The following is a 15,506-nucleotide window of genomic DNA, read 5'->3' as shown; positions in this document are numbered from 1 at the left end:
AGAATATCTGAATAGTAATTTTTGAGAGCACAGACTGAGCTGAAACAGGATTTTATTTTTATTACCCAAGACCATCAAATATGGCCATCGGGTATTGCGAAGACTTAATGGCCATCCGGCTGTCCGTCTGTGCTCAGTATAAGTCCAGTCCTATTAGTGCAAAGGGTGTTCAGATTCACAGGAAACATTATTGGGGCACAGACCTTGGACAAGTTGGCTAACCTTGACCTATATTAAGAGGTATTTTAAGAGGTTAAAAAGTCACATTCTGTTTCAATCTGTTCCATTTTTTTGTTTTGAGTGGCGTACGAGGTAGGTGCCAGCCAGTCAGACTGGAGTGTCACCATGACATCAGTGGCAGGTTTCTCTAAAAATGCTTCATTTATGTGTTTGAAGACGTTTCTCATATATTCTGTAAAAGCTAGCGAGAAATAAACAGAAACAGACACCAAACCCATCTCTGGATGGAGCCGCACCTCAAACAGAGAGAAAAACAGAATCAGGCATCAGAAAGACAACAAATAGTGTAATTTGTCACCATTAAACAAGAAAAACAAAAGAAATACTGGTGATCGCTGGCCACTAGCCCTAAGCTTCACTAAAAGACCCAGACTTTAGATAAAGTTGAGGCCGCGGCCCGCTTCGTTTCTTAATAAAATCAATTAAAAGAGTAAAAAGCATAGTAACATATTATGCTAGTATAGTAACATACTATGCCAGTATGCTAGCCATACAAACTGGAAAATAAGTGCGTCTTAAGTCTGGACTTGAAAGTCTCTGCAGAATCTGACAGTTTTATTGACGCAGAGATATCATTTCAGAAAATAGGGGCACGATAAGAGAAAGCTCTGTGACCCGCAGACTTTTTATTCACCCTAGGAACACGAAATAGTCCTGTACCTTGAGAATGCAGAGCCCAGGCCGGTACGTAGGGTTTAATTAGGTCAGCTAAGTAGGGAGGTGCCAGTCCATGAACAACTTTATAGGCTAGTAGCAGAACATTAAAATCTGATATCACAGAGACAGGAACCCAGTGAAGACATGCCAAAATGATTGTAATGTGGTCAAACTTTCTGCTTCGTGTCAAACGTCTGGCAGCAGAATTTTGAACCAATTGGAGACCCCTAATGCTGGACTTCGTTATACCAGAAAATAGAATATTGCAGTAGTCCAATCTAGAAGAGACAAATGCATGAATCAGGGTCTCAGCATCAGCCATAGACAGGATGGGACGAATCTTCGCTATATTTCGCAGGTGGAAATATTTCGTCGTAATATTTCTAATGTGGAGGTCAAAGGACAACGTATGATCAAAAATTACTCCAAGGTTCCTCACTTTGTCAGTGTGATGTATGACACACAAGCCTAGGCTAAGCGTTAGCTAGTCAAATTGATGCCAATGTCTCACTGGACCAAGAACCATCATTTCAGTCTTATCAGAGTTCAAGAGTAGGACGTTGCGAGACCTCCAGCTTCTCACTTGATGCAAGGTAGTCTTCGAAGGATTTTACGTGGATGAAATTACCAGCAGTTAACAGCATGTATAACTGAGTATCAGCAGCATAGCAGTGAAAGGTAATCCCAAAATGTTGCATTATGTGCCCAAGGGGAGCTATATAAAGGGAGAAAAGCAGGGGGCGTAAGACTGACCCCTGTGGAGCCCCAAATTTCATGTCACTAAGGTTAGAGGTAGTATTATTGCACAAAACACAGTGAGAACGACTGGTCATGTATGACACCAACCATGCAAGGACACTCCCAGTAATCCCAAAATGATTCTCCAGCCTATCCAGTAGAATATGATGATCCACGGTATTAAATGCAGCACTGAGATCTAACAGCACCAGAACTGTAGTGCTGTCTGAATCCATTGCAAGCAGAAGATCATTCACCACTTTAGTGAGAGCTGTCTCTGTGGAATGATATTTTCTAAAAGCAGACTGCAGTGGCTCAGAAAGATTATTCTCAGTAAGATAGTCCACGAGCTGCTGTGAAACCGCTTTTTCCAGGATTTTAGAGCAAAATGATAGATTTGATATCGGCCGATAGTTTTTCTATACACTAGGGTCAAGATTAGAGTTTTTAAGTAATGGTTTAATCACTGCAGATTTGAAATATTTTGGAACAGACCCAGAACTTAATGAGTGATTAATAATTTCCAGCATTTCGAACGTCAGCTTGCCTCGCTAACTTCCACTATCTCAAAGCTAACTTCCACTCTTGTCAAAAGCTCATAAACGTAAATATTGTTTATGATTGATTAATTGATTAATATTAGGGCTTTATTGAACGTGCAAATTGTAAGACAATAGGATCTTAATAATTAATGTAAATCAATCAATCCATTTTTTTATATAGCGCCAAATCACAACAAACAGTTGCCCCAAGGCGCTTTATATTGTAAGGCAAGGCCATACAATAATTATGTAAAACCCCAACGGTCAAAACGACCCCCTGTGAGCAAGCACTTGGCTACAGTGGGAAGGAAAAACTCCCTTTTAACAGGAAGAAACCTCCAGCAGAACCAGGCTCAGGGAGGGGCAGTCTTCTGCTGGGACTGGTTGGGGCTGAGGGAGAGAACCAGGAAAAAAGACATGCTGTGGAGGGGAGCAGAGATCGATCACTAATGATAAATGCAGAGTGGTGCATACAGAGCAAAAGAGAAAGAAACAGTGCATCATGGGAACCCCCCAGCAGTCTACGTCTATAGCAGCATAACTAAGGGATGGTTCAGGGTCACCTGATCCAGCCCTAACTATAAGCTTTAGCAAAAAGGAAAGTTTTAAGCCTAATCTTAAAAGTAGAGAGGGTGTCTGTCTCCCTGATCTGAATTGGGAGCTGGTTCCCCAGGAGAGGAGCCTGAAAGCTGAAGGCTCTGCCTCCCATTCTACTCTTACAAACCCTAGGAAACTACAAGTAAGCCTGCAGTCTGAGAGCGAAGCGCTCTATTGGGGTGATATGGTACTACGAGGTCCCTAAGATAAGATGGGACCTGATTATTCAAAACCTTATAAGTAAGAAGAAGAATTTTAAATTCTATTCTAGAAATTAACAGGAAGCCAATGAAGAGAGGCCAATATGGGTGAGATATGCTCTCTCCTTCTAGTCCCCGTCAGTACTCTAGCTGCAGCATTTGAATTAACTGAAGGCTTTTTAGGGAACTTTTAGGACAACCTGATAATAATGAATTACAATAGTCCAGCCTAGAGGAAATAAATGCATGAATTAGTTTTTCAGCATCACTCTGAGACAAGACCTTTCTGATTTTAGAGATATTGCGTAAATGCAAAAAAGCAGTCCTACATATTTGTTTAATATGCGCTTTGAATGACATATCCTGATCAAAAATGACTCCAAGATTTCTCACAGTATTACTAGAGGTCAGGGTAATGCCATCCAGAGTAAGGATCTGGTTAGACACCATGTTTCTAAGATTTGTGGGGCCAAGTACAATAACTTCAGTTTTATCTGAGTTTAAAAGCAGGAAATTAGAGGTCATTCCATGTCTTTATGTCTGTAAGACAATCCTGCAGTTTAGCTAATTGGTGTGTGTCCTCTGGCTTCATGGATAGATAAAGCTGGGTATCATCTGCGTAACAATGAAAATTTAAGCAATACCGTCTAATAATACTGCCTAAGGGAAGCATGTATAAAGTGAATAAAATTGGTCCTAGCACAGAACCTTGTGGAACTCCATAATTAACTTTAGTCTGTGAAGAAGATTCCCCATTTACATGAACAAATTGTAATCTATTAGACAAATATGATTCAAACCACCGCAGCGCAGTGCCTTTAATACCTATGGCATGCTCTAATCTCTGTAATAAAATTTTATGGTCAACTAGTATCAAAAGCAGCACTGAGGTCTAACAGAACAAGCACAGAGATGAGTCCACTGTCCGAGGCCATAAGAAGATCATTTGTAACCTTCACTAATGCTGTTTCTGTACTATGATGAAATTCTAAAACCTGACTGAAAACTCTTCAAATAGACCATTCCTCTGCAGATGATCAGTTAGCTGTTTTACAACTACCCTTTCAAGAATTTTTGAGAGAAAAGGAAGGTTGGAGATTGGCCTATAATTAGCTAAGATAGCTGGGTCAAGTGATGGCTTTTTAAGTAATGGTTTAATTACTGCCACCTTAAAAGCCTGTGGTACATAGCCAACTAACAAAGATAGATTGATCATATTTAAGATCGAAGCATTAAATAATGGTAGGGCTTCCTTGAGCAGCCTGGTAGGAATGGGGTCTAATAAACATGTTTGATGGTTTGGATGAAGTAACTAATGAAAATAACTCAGACAGAACAATCGGAGAGAAGAGTCTAACCAAATACCGGCATCACTGAAAGCAGCCAAAGATAACGATACATCTTTGGGATGGTTATGAGTAATTTTTTCTCTAATAGTTAAATTTTGTTAGCAAAGAAAGTCATGAAGTCATTACTAGTTAAAGTTAATGGAATACTCAGCTCAATAGAGCTCTGACTCTTTGTCAGCCTGGCTACAGTGCTGAAAAGAAACCTGGGGTTGTTCTTATTTTCTTCAATTAGTGATGAGTAGAAAGATGTCCTAGCTTTACGGAGGGCTTTTTTATAGAGCAACAGACTCTTTTTCCAGGCTAAGTGAAGATCTTCTAAGTTAGTGAGACGCCATTTCCTCTCCAACTTACGGGTTATCTGCTTTAAGCTACGAGTTGTGAGTTATACCACGGAGTCAGGCACTTCTGATTTAAAGCTCTCTTTTTAGAGGAGCTACAGCATCCAAAGTTGTCTTCAATGAGGATGTAAAACTATTGACGAGATACTCTATCTCACTTACAGAGTTTAGGTAGCTACTCTGCACTGTGTTGGTATATGGCATTAGAGAACATAAAGAAGGAATCATATCCTAAACCTAGTTACAGAGCTTTCTGAAAGACTTCTAGTGTAATGAAACTTATTCCCCACTGCTGGGTAGTCCATCAGAGTAAATGTAAATGTTATTAAGAAATGATCAGACAGAAGGGAGTTTTCAGGGAATACTGTTAAGTCTTCTATTTCCATACCATAAGTCAGAACAAGATCTAAGATATGATAAAAAGTGGTGGGTGGACTCATTTACTTTTTGAGCAAAGCCAATAGAGTCTAATAATAGATTAAATGCAGTGTTGAGGCTGTCATTCTCAGCATCTGTGTGGATGTTAAAATCGCCCACTATAATTATCTTATCTGAGCTAAGCACTAAGTCAGACAAAAGGTCTGAAAATTCACAGAGAAACTCACAGTAACGACCAGGTGGACGATAGATAATAACAAATAAAACTGGTTTTTGGGACTTCCAATTTGGATGGACAAGACTAAGAGTCAAGCTTTCAAATGAATTAAAGCTCTGTCTGGGTTTTTGATTAATTAATAAGCTGGAATGGAAGATTGCTGCTAATCCTCCGCCCCGGCCCGTGCTACGAGCATTCTGACAGTTAGTGTGACTCGGGGGTGTTGACTCATTTAAACTAACATATTCATCCTGCTGTAACCAGGTTTCTGTAAGGCAGAATAAATCAATACGTTGATCAATTATTATATCATTTACCACAGGGACTTAGAAGAGAGAGACCTAATGTTTAATAGACCACATTTAACTGTTTTAGTCTGTGGTGCAGTTGAAGGTGCTATATTATTTTTTCTTTTTGAATTTTTATGCTTAAATAGATTTTGCTGGTTATTGGTAGTCTGGGAGCAGGCACCGTCTCTACGGGGATGGGGTAATGAGGGGATGGCAGGGGGAGAGAAGCTGCAGAGAGGTGTGTAAGACTACAACTCTGCTTCCTGGTCCCAACCCTGGATAGTCACGGTTTGGAGGATTTAAGAAAATTGGCCAGATTTCTAGAAATGAGAGCTGCTCCATCCAAAGTGGGATGGATGCCGTCTCTCCTAACAAGACCAGGTTTTCCCCAGAAGCTTTGCCAATTATCTATGAAGCCCACCTCATTTTTTGGACACCACTCAGACAGCCAGCAATTCAAGGAGAACATGCGGCTAAACATGTCACTCCCGGTCTGATTGGGGAGGGGCCAGAGAAAACTACAGAGTCCGACATTGTTTTTGCAAAGTTACACACCGATTTAATGTTAATTTTAGTGACCTCCGATTGGCGTAACCGGGTGTCATTACTGCCGACGTGAATTACAATCTTACCAAATTTACGCTTAGCCTTAGCCAGCAGTTTCAAATTTCCTTCAATGTCACCTGCTCTGGCCCCCGGAAGACAATTGACTATGGTTGCTGGTGTCGCTAACTTCACATTTCGCAAAACAGAGTCGCCAATAACCAGAGTTTGAATCCTCGGCGGGTGTGGCGTCGAGTGGGGGAAAAACGGTTAGAGATGTGAACGGGTTGGCGGTGTACACAGGGCTTCTGTTTAGAACTACGCTTCCTCCTCACAGTCACCCAGTCAACCTGCTTTCCCGGCTGCTCGGGATCTGCCAGGGGGTAACTAACGGCGGCTAAGCTACCTTGGTCCGCACCGACTACAGGGGCCTGGCTAGCTGTAGAATTTTCCACGGTGCGGAGCCGAGTCTCCAATTCGCCCAGCCTGGCCTCCAAAGCTACGAATAGAGCTGCGTCAGTCACAGTCAGTCAGACCTGCGTGTCGTCAGAGCGAGCTGCAAAAAGTTTGTACCTGAGTTTTCAAAAAACTGTGTTCATTTGTGGTGACTTAAATATTGATCTGCTCAATCCAAATAAGCATAAAATAACAGATGAATTTATCAGTATAATGTACAGTATGAGTTTATATCCAAAAATCACCAGGCCAAGCAGAATTACATCCCATAGTGCTTACCTTAATTGATAATAATTCAGCAATGATATTGAGAATAACACTGTGAGTGGATTATTAATCAATGACATTAGTGATCATCTACCAGTTTTCATCGTTTATATAGAAACCATCGGCGGAATCAGCCAGAGGAGAAAATAAAATACAGGCGAGTGCGGACAGAGGAAAACATGAACACACTAAAGAAGGATTTACAGGAGCAAAACTGGGAAAAGGTATACAGTGAAAGTGATGTTGATAGTGCATATGAAACTTTTTTACAAATATTTACATCATTATATGATAAAAATTGTCCAATTAAACAAGACTACAGAAAACAAAAAATCCAAGCTCGACCATGGATGACGAAAGGGTTACGAAATGCATGTAATAAGAAAAATACACTGTATAGAGAATTCATAAAACTAAAGACTAAAGAGGCAGAAAATAGATATAAGAAATACAAAAATAGATTAACTAATATTATACGGGTATGTAGGAAGGAATATTATAGTAACATATTATATAATAACAAAAACAATATTAAAGGAATATGGGATATATTAAATAGCATTATCAAAAATGGTAATAAAAAACAGAGTTACCCTCAGTATTTCATTGATAATAATGTCAAGAAGGAAATAAGGATGAGGTAGTCAACGGTTTTAATATTTTTTTGTAAATATTGGACCAAGCTTGGCAGAAAAAATTCCCGATTCCCAACCTGAGGATTGGGATAATAATCTCATAGAAAGAAATCCCTGTTCAATGTTCCTCACAGCAGTGGATGGAAATGAAATTATAGACATTGTGAATAATTGTAAATATAAAACATCTACCGATTTAAATGAAATTGATATGGGGGTGGTAAAACAGGTCATTGAATGGATTGTAGAACCATTAACATACATCTGTAACTTATCATTTCAAACCGGTAAATTTCCCAATCAAATGAAAATAGCTAAGGTTGTGCCGCTGTATAAGACTGGGGATAGACACCACTTCACAAATTATAGACCTGTTTCTTTGCTTCCACAATTTTCCAAATTATTAGAAAAGTTATTCAATAATAGATTAGACAAATTCATAAATAAACATAAATTACTTACTGATAGTCAATATGGATTCAGAGCACATAGTTCAACATCACTTGCATTAATAGAATCAGTTGAGGAGATTACAAACGCCATAGACCACAAATTACATTCAGTTGGAATATTTATAGACCTTAAAAGGGCTTTTGATACAATTAATCATGACATATTAATCAATAAACTTGAACAGTATGGGATTAGGGGGTTGGTGTTGCACTGGGTGAGAAGCTACTTAAGTAACAGAAAACAGTTTGTGAAGTTGGGGGAATATACATCATCATGCTTGGACAATGCTTGTGGCGTCCCACAGGGGTCAGTATTGGGTCCAAAACGGTTTCTAATTTATATAAATGATATTGTCAATGTTTCCAAAATATTAAAATTAGTATTATTTGCAGATGACACAAGCATTTTTTGTTCAGGGGGGGATTTGCAGGAGTTACTGAGGAGGATCAGTATAGAAATGGGAAAATTGAAAATATGGTTTGACAGAAACAAATTATCATTAAACTTAAGTAAAACAAAATACATGTTATTTGGCTATTGTAATACAGACATACAGGTTCAGTTACAAGTCGAGGGGGTAGATATTGAAAGGTACATGAAAATAAGTTTCTGGGGGTGATAATAGATGATAAGATAAACTGGAAGACTCATATAAAACATATACAAAGTAAACTGTCAAGAAGCATTTCAGTTCTAAACAAAGCGAAACATATTCTGGACCACAACTCACTCCGCATTCTTTACTGCTCACTGGTTTTACCATATTTACAGTACTGTGCAGAGGTATGGGGTAATACTTATAAAGGTACAACACAATCACTATCAGTAATGCAGAAAAGAGCTATAAGAATTATTCATAATACTGGCTATAGAGATCATACAAATCCACTATTTTTACAATCCAAATTCTTAAAATTCACAGACTTGGTTCATTTTCAAACAGTACAAATTGTGTATAAAGCAATAAACAATTTACTTCCAGCAAATATTAAAAATATGTTTTTTAACAGATCAGGGATTACAGTCTGAGGGGGAAATTTAATTTAAAGCATCAGTGGGCACGAACAACATTAAAAGGTTTCTGTATTTCTGTCTGTGGGGTGAGGATGTGGAACAGATTGGGAGTGGGGCTCAAGCAATGTCCAAGCATGAACCAGTTCAAACAGCGGTACAAAAATATGTTTTTTTCTGGGTATAGGGAGGAGGAAGGGTAATGAGGGTTAGGGTGTTTTTGTTTTTTGCTTCGGCTTGTAAATATATAGTATTTTGTATGTAAGTAGGTATGTGTAGGTGTATATTTATGTTTGTGTATATATATGTGTATATATGTACATGTGTATATATGTGTATGTATATGTGTATGTATGTTGATGTGTGTATGTATATATGTATGTGTATGTGTATATATATGTATATATATATATATTGATATCGGTTTAGGTGTGTAGGAATCTATGTGTATATGTGGCAAAGGGTATTACTGGTTGTGGGGAAGAAGGGGTAGGGATAAATAAGCTGATGCTTCACCCTACCCCTTTTCGGACATGTTGGGTACACAGTAGGAACTTTTTTGTTGTTGTCTTTACTGATCTATCTTGTAATTGTTGTATCAAATGTTCGAAATAAACAGTTTTCATTTTCATTCATTCATTCATTCATTCATTCATAAGCTACACTTATTACAAGTACCGTTACTGCTAAAGGAGGCCGAGGAATAACTAAACATTTCACACCCAGAGCAGAAAAGTGCGGGAGAGACAGGAGAAGCCGCCATGCTAAATCGGCTAAGAGCTAGTAGCTACGCTAAGCTAGCGGATTCCTAAAAACACGCAAAGTGAATAATGTGTAAATAATTTAGAGGTGATTCAGCAGAAGGAGTGCTTTAGTTAAGGCACGTAAAGATTACACTGGGAAACAAATCGTAATCTAGATAACTAGATCAATCTAACTGCGCAGATTAAACAGCTAACAGATACAGCAAAACACTGCTGTGCTCCGGAACAGGAAGTGATACAATACCGCAGTGAGAGCCAACCACCAGTAGAGGCAAGCAAGAGCGTCAAAACAGTATAGTAACAGTAACAGAACTGTCAAATAACAATACATTTCTAATTTATATATATATATATATATATATATATATATATATATATATATATATATATATATATATATATATATATATAATATGTATGTATGTACACAAATTATAAAGAAGACAATGCTCATAAGGCCAAGGGTATTTTTGCATGTGCAGTGGTGGACACAGCTAACCGAAAAGTTAACTTCGATAAGCGCTAATCAACAAACTGAAAAATTTACTTTTATAACCTTAAACTGATAAACCGCTAAAAACTTTTGCGAAGTTATATCTAACCGCTAAAGTTTAGTATTGACTCGGTACACTGTCGGCTACTGATTAGCCAACTTCAAGTTTAAGCACTACAGGGGCTTCTGAGTAAATTCAGAAGCAATCACAAGCCTCAAACAAGCAACGAAGCAGAGCTTTTGTCTTTATGCACCCTGCCCACTGCTGTAAAAAAAACAGCAACAACAAAAAACAAAACAAAAAAAAAATCTCACTTTTCACACGCAACACAGGGTGGCAGGAGAGATCAAATGCAAGGCACTTTTCACTCATGGTTTCATTTATAAACAAATCTAATTCTGGACAGTATATCAACATTAATGGCAACTCTGTCATTTTTACAAAGTGAAAATATTGCAATATCTTTAAAAGTAATGCGCTAATGCTAAAGGCTTAAGCGTTAACCGACACACGCACACAAAGGCATTATGGGAAATGAGTCGCCTCTCATAACCCCCCATCAAAATGCATAGAACACTGCAAACAGCAAAGCGATGAATGCGTGTGATCGGTGATTCACACATCACAAACAGAATTTTCAGTTTTGCAAATGCCTTTTTTTCACAAATGAAAAGAAAAATGATATATTTACAAATACACATTTATTTGTAAAAACCAACACACAAGTTACAAATGGGAAATTTGTTTTTGTGGATCGCAACACATGCAAATCAAGGACTATTTATGCACTAATGCATAAATGCACTACCTCTGTGCATTTGCAGGTATTAATGAGACAAATTTATCTCCATAAGCAAGTGTCTTTTCACTTAAAGATTTGCATGTACACGCTGTCTTTAAAGCAGACACTGCTGCTGCAATGCATTATGGGAGTTCGGGGTTTGTCTTTTTTTAATTATTATTGTCGTATATGTTGGTTTAGCATTGTTGTTAGTGTTATAGATTTGTTGTGTTTTGATAGTTCAAATTGTGTGGTTAGTTTGGTGAAGAGTTATGTTGTGACCATGAGTGAAAAGTACCTTGCATTTGATCACTCATGTCACTGCCTGTGTTGTCGCATGTGAAAAGTTAATGACACTTTTCTGCAGCAGGCAGCAGCCGGCCTGCCCCCTTCTGTTGGGGAACGGCTGAGCTCCACACAGCGGCCTGACTGTTGCAAAACACGCAACAGATAGGCACTAATATATGTATGATTTTTAGGGTTTACAAATATTTTTTACCGTTAAGCTTTGCTCTCTATACCAGTAAAAAATGTTAGTGAACTGAAAGTTAGCAGAACTGCATTTAGCAGAAGCTAATTGATCCACTGATGGTTTTCAGAGTTATCTGAAATGCTAATCTGCTAACGAAAAAGATAGCTTCGGTAATTAGCGGATTAGTGGAACTGTGCCCACTCCTGGCACATTTTTTTATTAATCAGTCTGTCCACTTCTGATAATTAAACACTTTTTTCCTCTGCATCCAGCTTTTAAACAAGATACGGTAGTTTATACCTCCAGTCATACAGTCGAGAGCTCACGAGTTTTCTTTTTATCTTTCTCTGCACTGCTCAACCATGAAACTCTGACTGGAGAAGCAACAGATGAAAAGTTCTCCCGTCTTGTCATCTCTGGTCCACTAATTTCTATCTTTTTACTCACCACTTGCTTCTTTGTACTGCCCTTATCCAGGTATGTCATTTCCATCACCATGACAGCCCACCTGAGCCCACGCCGTTGGTGACACCACCGCAGTCATCTGATGATGAAGAGGTGAGGATGACAATGTTTCTCTCAGCCCAGCAGCCACACCAAGTTAAGACCAGATGAACTGAGTTCTGTAATTGGGCTGAATTCTAATGTTACAAATTAGCAGAATTGATTATTTTCATGCAAATGAGCTCAACAAGCTTGTTTTCAAGTTAGCCACACTATCGGGCCAAACTAGCTAGGCATCTTTGTGTCCCAAATAACTTATTTGAAGGTCATATATTTGTATTTTGGTACACTTTATACTTCAATAAAACAGGATTTATTGTAATTTAATTATGAACAGTGATGGCCGCCTTACTGATAGCTTCTGTCACATTGAATGTCGAAGGTTGGCAGAATCAAGATGTCTTGAGATCCAGCTTTCGTGTGAACTATCATCAAAATGCTAATTACAAAAAGTAAAATGTCAGCAGAAATTACGTGAAATTACGTGAAGGAACATTTCAACTCTGAATGACAGAATGTATACAGCTGAATTTTGTGTTTTAAATTTTTTCTTACAGTGTGTTTAAATTTACAGGATGTGTGTACATATCTATCGCCTGCTGCTAGCCCACCTCAGACGTTAGGTGCAACTGGCATTAGCTCGTCGTCACCACGGGAAAAGCCAGCACTGCACCCCTCGTTCCCGTCACCAAGGAAACAACCCAACCATCCCTCGTTCTCTGCCCCTGAGGGCCCGACCACGCTGTCCTGCCATCTGCCCGCCTATCTGAATGCTACCCACGCTCAGTCCTGGCCCTCAATTAATGTGAGTAGGAAAAAGATGGTCCAATAAAACAAAAGTAGGTTGAGAAAGTTAGCAGTTCTGGTCCCTGTTTCAGAAAACAGATTCAACAAACCCTGAGTGTAAACCTGAACTCTGGATTCACTAAGTTTTTACTAAAACCTGATTTCTGAAACATAAGTCCATGGGCCAAGCACATTTTCGGTACCACCTACCACAATCCAACTTCAGTGTACCACGGCCTACCCAAAAATGTATGCTAGCCATCCCAGGGTGGCAGCTACAGTAGATAGGGGTCAATATGTAGAAATGCTCCAATCATATTGAAAGGTATACCAAACTTTTTGTCTGATCATAAAGATTCCAAAGAGGTATAGTTTGGAGTATCTATGACTGAATGTTATGAGGTAAAAACTGCAAAAATGGTGACAAAGGTCAGTTTCAGCTTGTACAACTGTCAAAAATTGAAGTTGCTCCAATTTTGGTTAAAAAAGATTAAAATTATTGGTTGAGCAAATACGGTTTTAAAAATTAATAGTTTGAACTATCTGTCTTTCTTAGTTATCACATTACAGGGTAAAATATGTCATACGCAGTGGTGGGCACAGATAACCCAAAAATTAACTTCGATAACAGATAATCAGATAACTGAAAAGTTATCTTCGATAAAGATAAAACAATAAACCACCCAAAAATTTATCGGAAGTTACAGATCAATCAATCAATCAATTTTTTTTTATATAGCGCCAAATCACAACAAACAGTTGCCCCAAGGCGCTTTATATTGTAAGGCAAGGCCATACAATAATTATGTAAAACCCCAACGGTCAAAACGACCCCCTGTGAGCAAGCACTTGGCTGATAACTGATAACAGATAACTGATAATAGATAAATTCCAATATTATCTCTGGCACATTTACAACTACTAGTAAAACATTTAATAGCTTCTAATAATATTAAAAATAACAACAGACCCAAACAATAAGGCCATACTTTTTTCTTTCAACAGTCTGCCCCTGCTGGAAACTCTACAGCGCTCTGAGCACAAACCGAGACACCCCGTGACCCAAACAATGAGACCACACTTTTTTCATTCAACATTCGGCCCCTGCTGGAAGCTTTTGTTTATTACAGCCCTCCCAGCACAGAGACAGTCTGAGAGCAGCCGTAAAGCCAGCCCTGTATCAATTTTAAAGGTCCTGTCATGCGAAGGTCTTGAAAAATAAAGTCATATTGACTTATGGTTTTGATTTATAAATAACATTAATACCGATAGAATAACTCCATTAATGTCAATTCTGTCATTTGTACAAAGTTAAAATATAACATATATCTTTTAATGTTGAATAATGCACTAATTCTGGGGTTTTGTAACAAAGAGACAGATCGCAAAGGATTCTGGGTAAAGGTGCCTGCTAAACACTGATTGGTTCAGTCATTCATTATGTAAACCAACACGTTAATGTGACGTTTGTTGTGTGTTGGTGTTTAAATGTGCTTTTGTAAAATATTCCATTTTTTTATTTGTAATAACAGGCATTTTTACGGAGCTCTGGAAGTGTCATCGCAAATTTTTTTGCATGTGGAGAGAATGTGCGCATGTTTGCGCACATTCTCTCCACATTCTCTCTTTACAACATTCATTTGATGTTGTAAAACATACTTTACACTGTGTGAGATGATTTTTCATGCAGGAATTTTTTGGACCAAGTTTCAGGTTAATCGTGCGTCCTGCATCGTGTAGTGTTCATGGAGTATCAAGCTGCGGTCAACATCTGACGACCACCTCCTGATCGCTGATTGTATGGTCGAATGAGAATCAAACCTTGATATATTATTGTGGTCGGCCGTCGTGAGGTTATCCTGCTGCTGAAAGCTACAAGCAGCATCCAACCGTTCGCACTGTGCCTGTGCAAACACTGCAGAGCTGTCTTGTAATAATGTTATTATTATTATTATTATTATTATTATTATTATTATTATGCAGTTGTTTTGTTTTTAAAGTTCATTTGTAAAAAAAAAAAAAAAAACATTTGCAAAGCAAAAATTTGATTTGACAATCATCTTTCTTTCTTTCTTTAATATTTATTTCATTCATTTAAAAGAAAAAAAAAAAACGGAAAAAACAGAAATAAACCATCACAATCACCAGAATGAAAAGGAGCAGAGAGAAGAACAAGTCTTATATCTGACATAACCGGGGTCAAAATAAATAGAACACTGCCATCTACTGGTTCCCAGACACTGCCATGAACACTACTGGCCAGTAGATGCTAGATGGCAGTAGAAGCTTTCAAAACAAATTCTAGATAATCCCTGTCTGTTCACATTTAAAATGCATGGAATTTAACAAACGCAATTAAAAAATCAACGTCTATAAATGCAGAGAATATATACAAGAGAGTTTTAGGCACTAGAGTTTAATGCTGTTGTCCTTGGAGCCTGAACAGAGTGTCTGAAATGCATTTGTCCTGTCGTGACGTACTGAGATTACATCATCCTACCCATAATGCACTGCGGGGCAGAGCATGTGCTCACAAAACCTTAAAAATTAACACATTACTTTAAAACTAAAACATATATCTGATATTTTTACTTTATACAACTTCAGACATGATAGTAATTTTAAATAACTTGTCCAAAATTAGTTTGGTTAAAATTTGAACCATAAGTTAAAGATGTATGCCTCTGGATGACTTGGGTCATATTGCCAGCATATCAGTATGGCGTTAAAGTTTTTTTTTTATTTATTATTATTATTTTTCTTTTTGGGACTGTTTTTCCTTTGTCTGTAGAGA

At 38.1% G+C, this 15,506-nt stretch overlaps 1 protein-coding gene across 3 annotated transcripts in view; it reads left to right on the top strand.

The window, feature by feature from the left end:
• LOC117528168 (TANK-binding kinase 1-binding protein 1-like) overlaps positions 1-15,506 on the top strand; it is a 58,243-nt gene that overhangs the window by 40,942 nt on the left and 1,795 nt on the right. For all 3 annotated transcript variants that reach the window (XM_034190750.1, XM_034190749.1, XM_034190752.1), the window contains 2 exons: positions 11,900-11,980; positions 12,501-12,731. In XM_034190750.1, coding sequence (XP_034046641.1) covers positions 11,900-11,980; positions 12,501-12,731 — 312 coding nt within the window. The remainder of the gene's footprint in view (positions 1-11,899; positions 11,981-12,500; positions 12,732-15,506) is intronic.

The sequence above is a fragment of the Thalassophryne amazonica genome, chromosome 16, assembly GCF_902500255.1.
Source record: "Thalassophryne amazonica chromosome 16, fThaAma1.1, whole genome shotgun sequence".
NCBI lineage: Eukaryota > Metazoa > Chordata > Actinopteri > Batrachoidiformes > Batrachoididae > Thalassophryne > Thalassophryne amazonica.
Note: the sequence above shows the minus strand (reverse complement) of the source record. Positions and strands in the feature narration are given on the sequence as shown.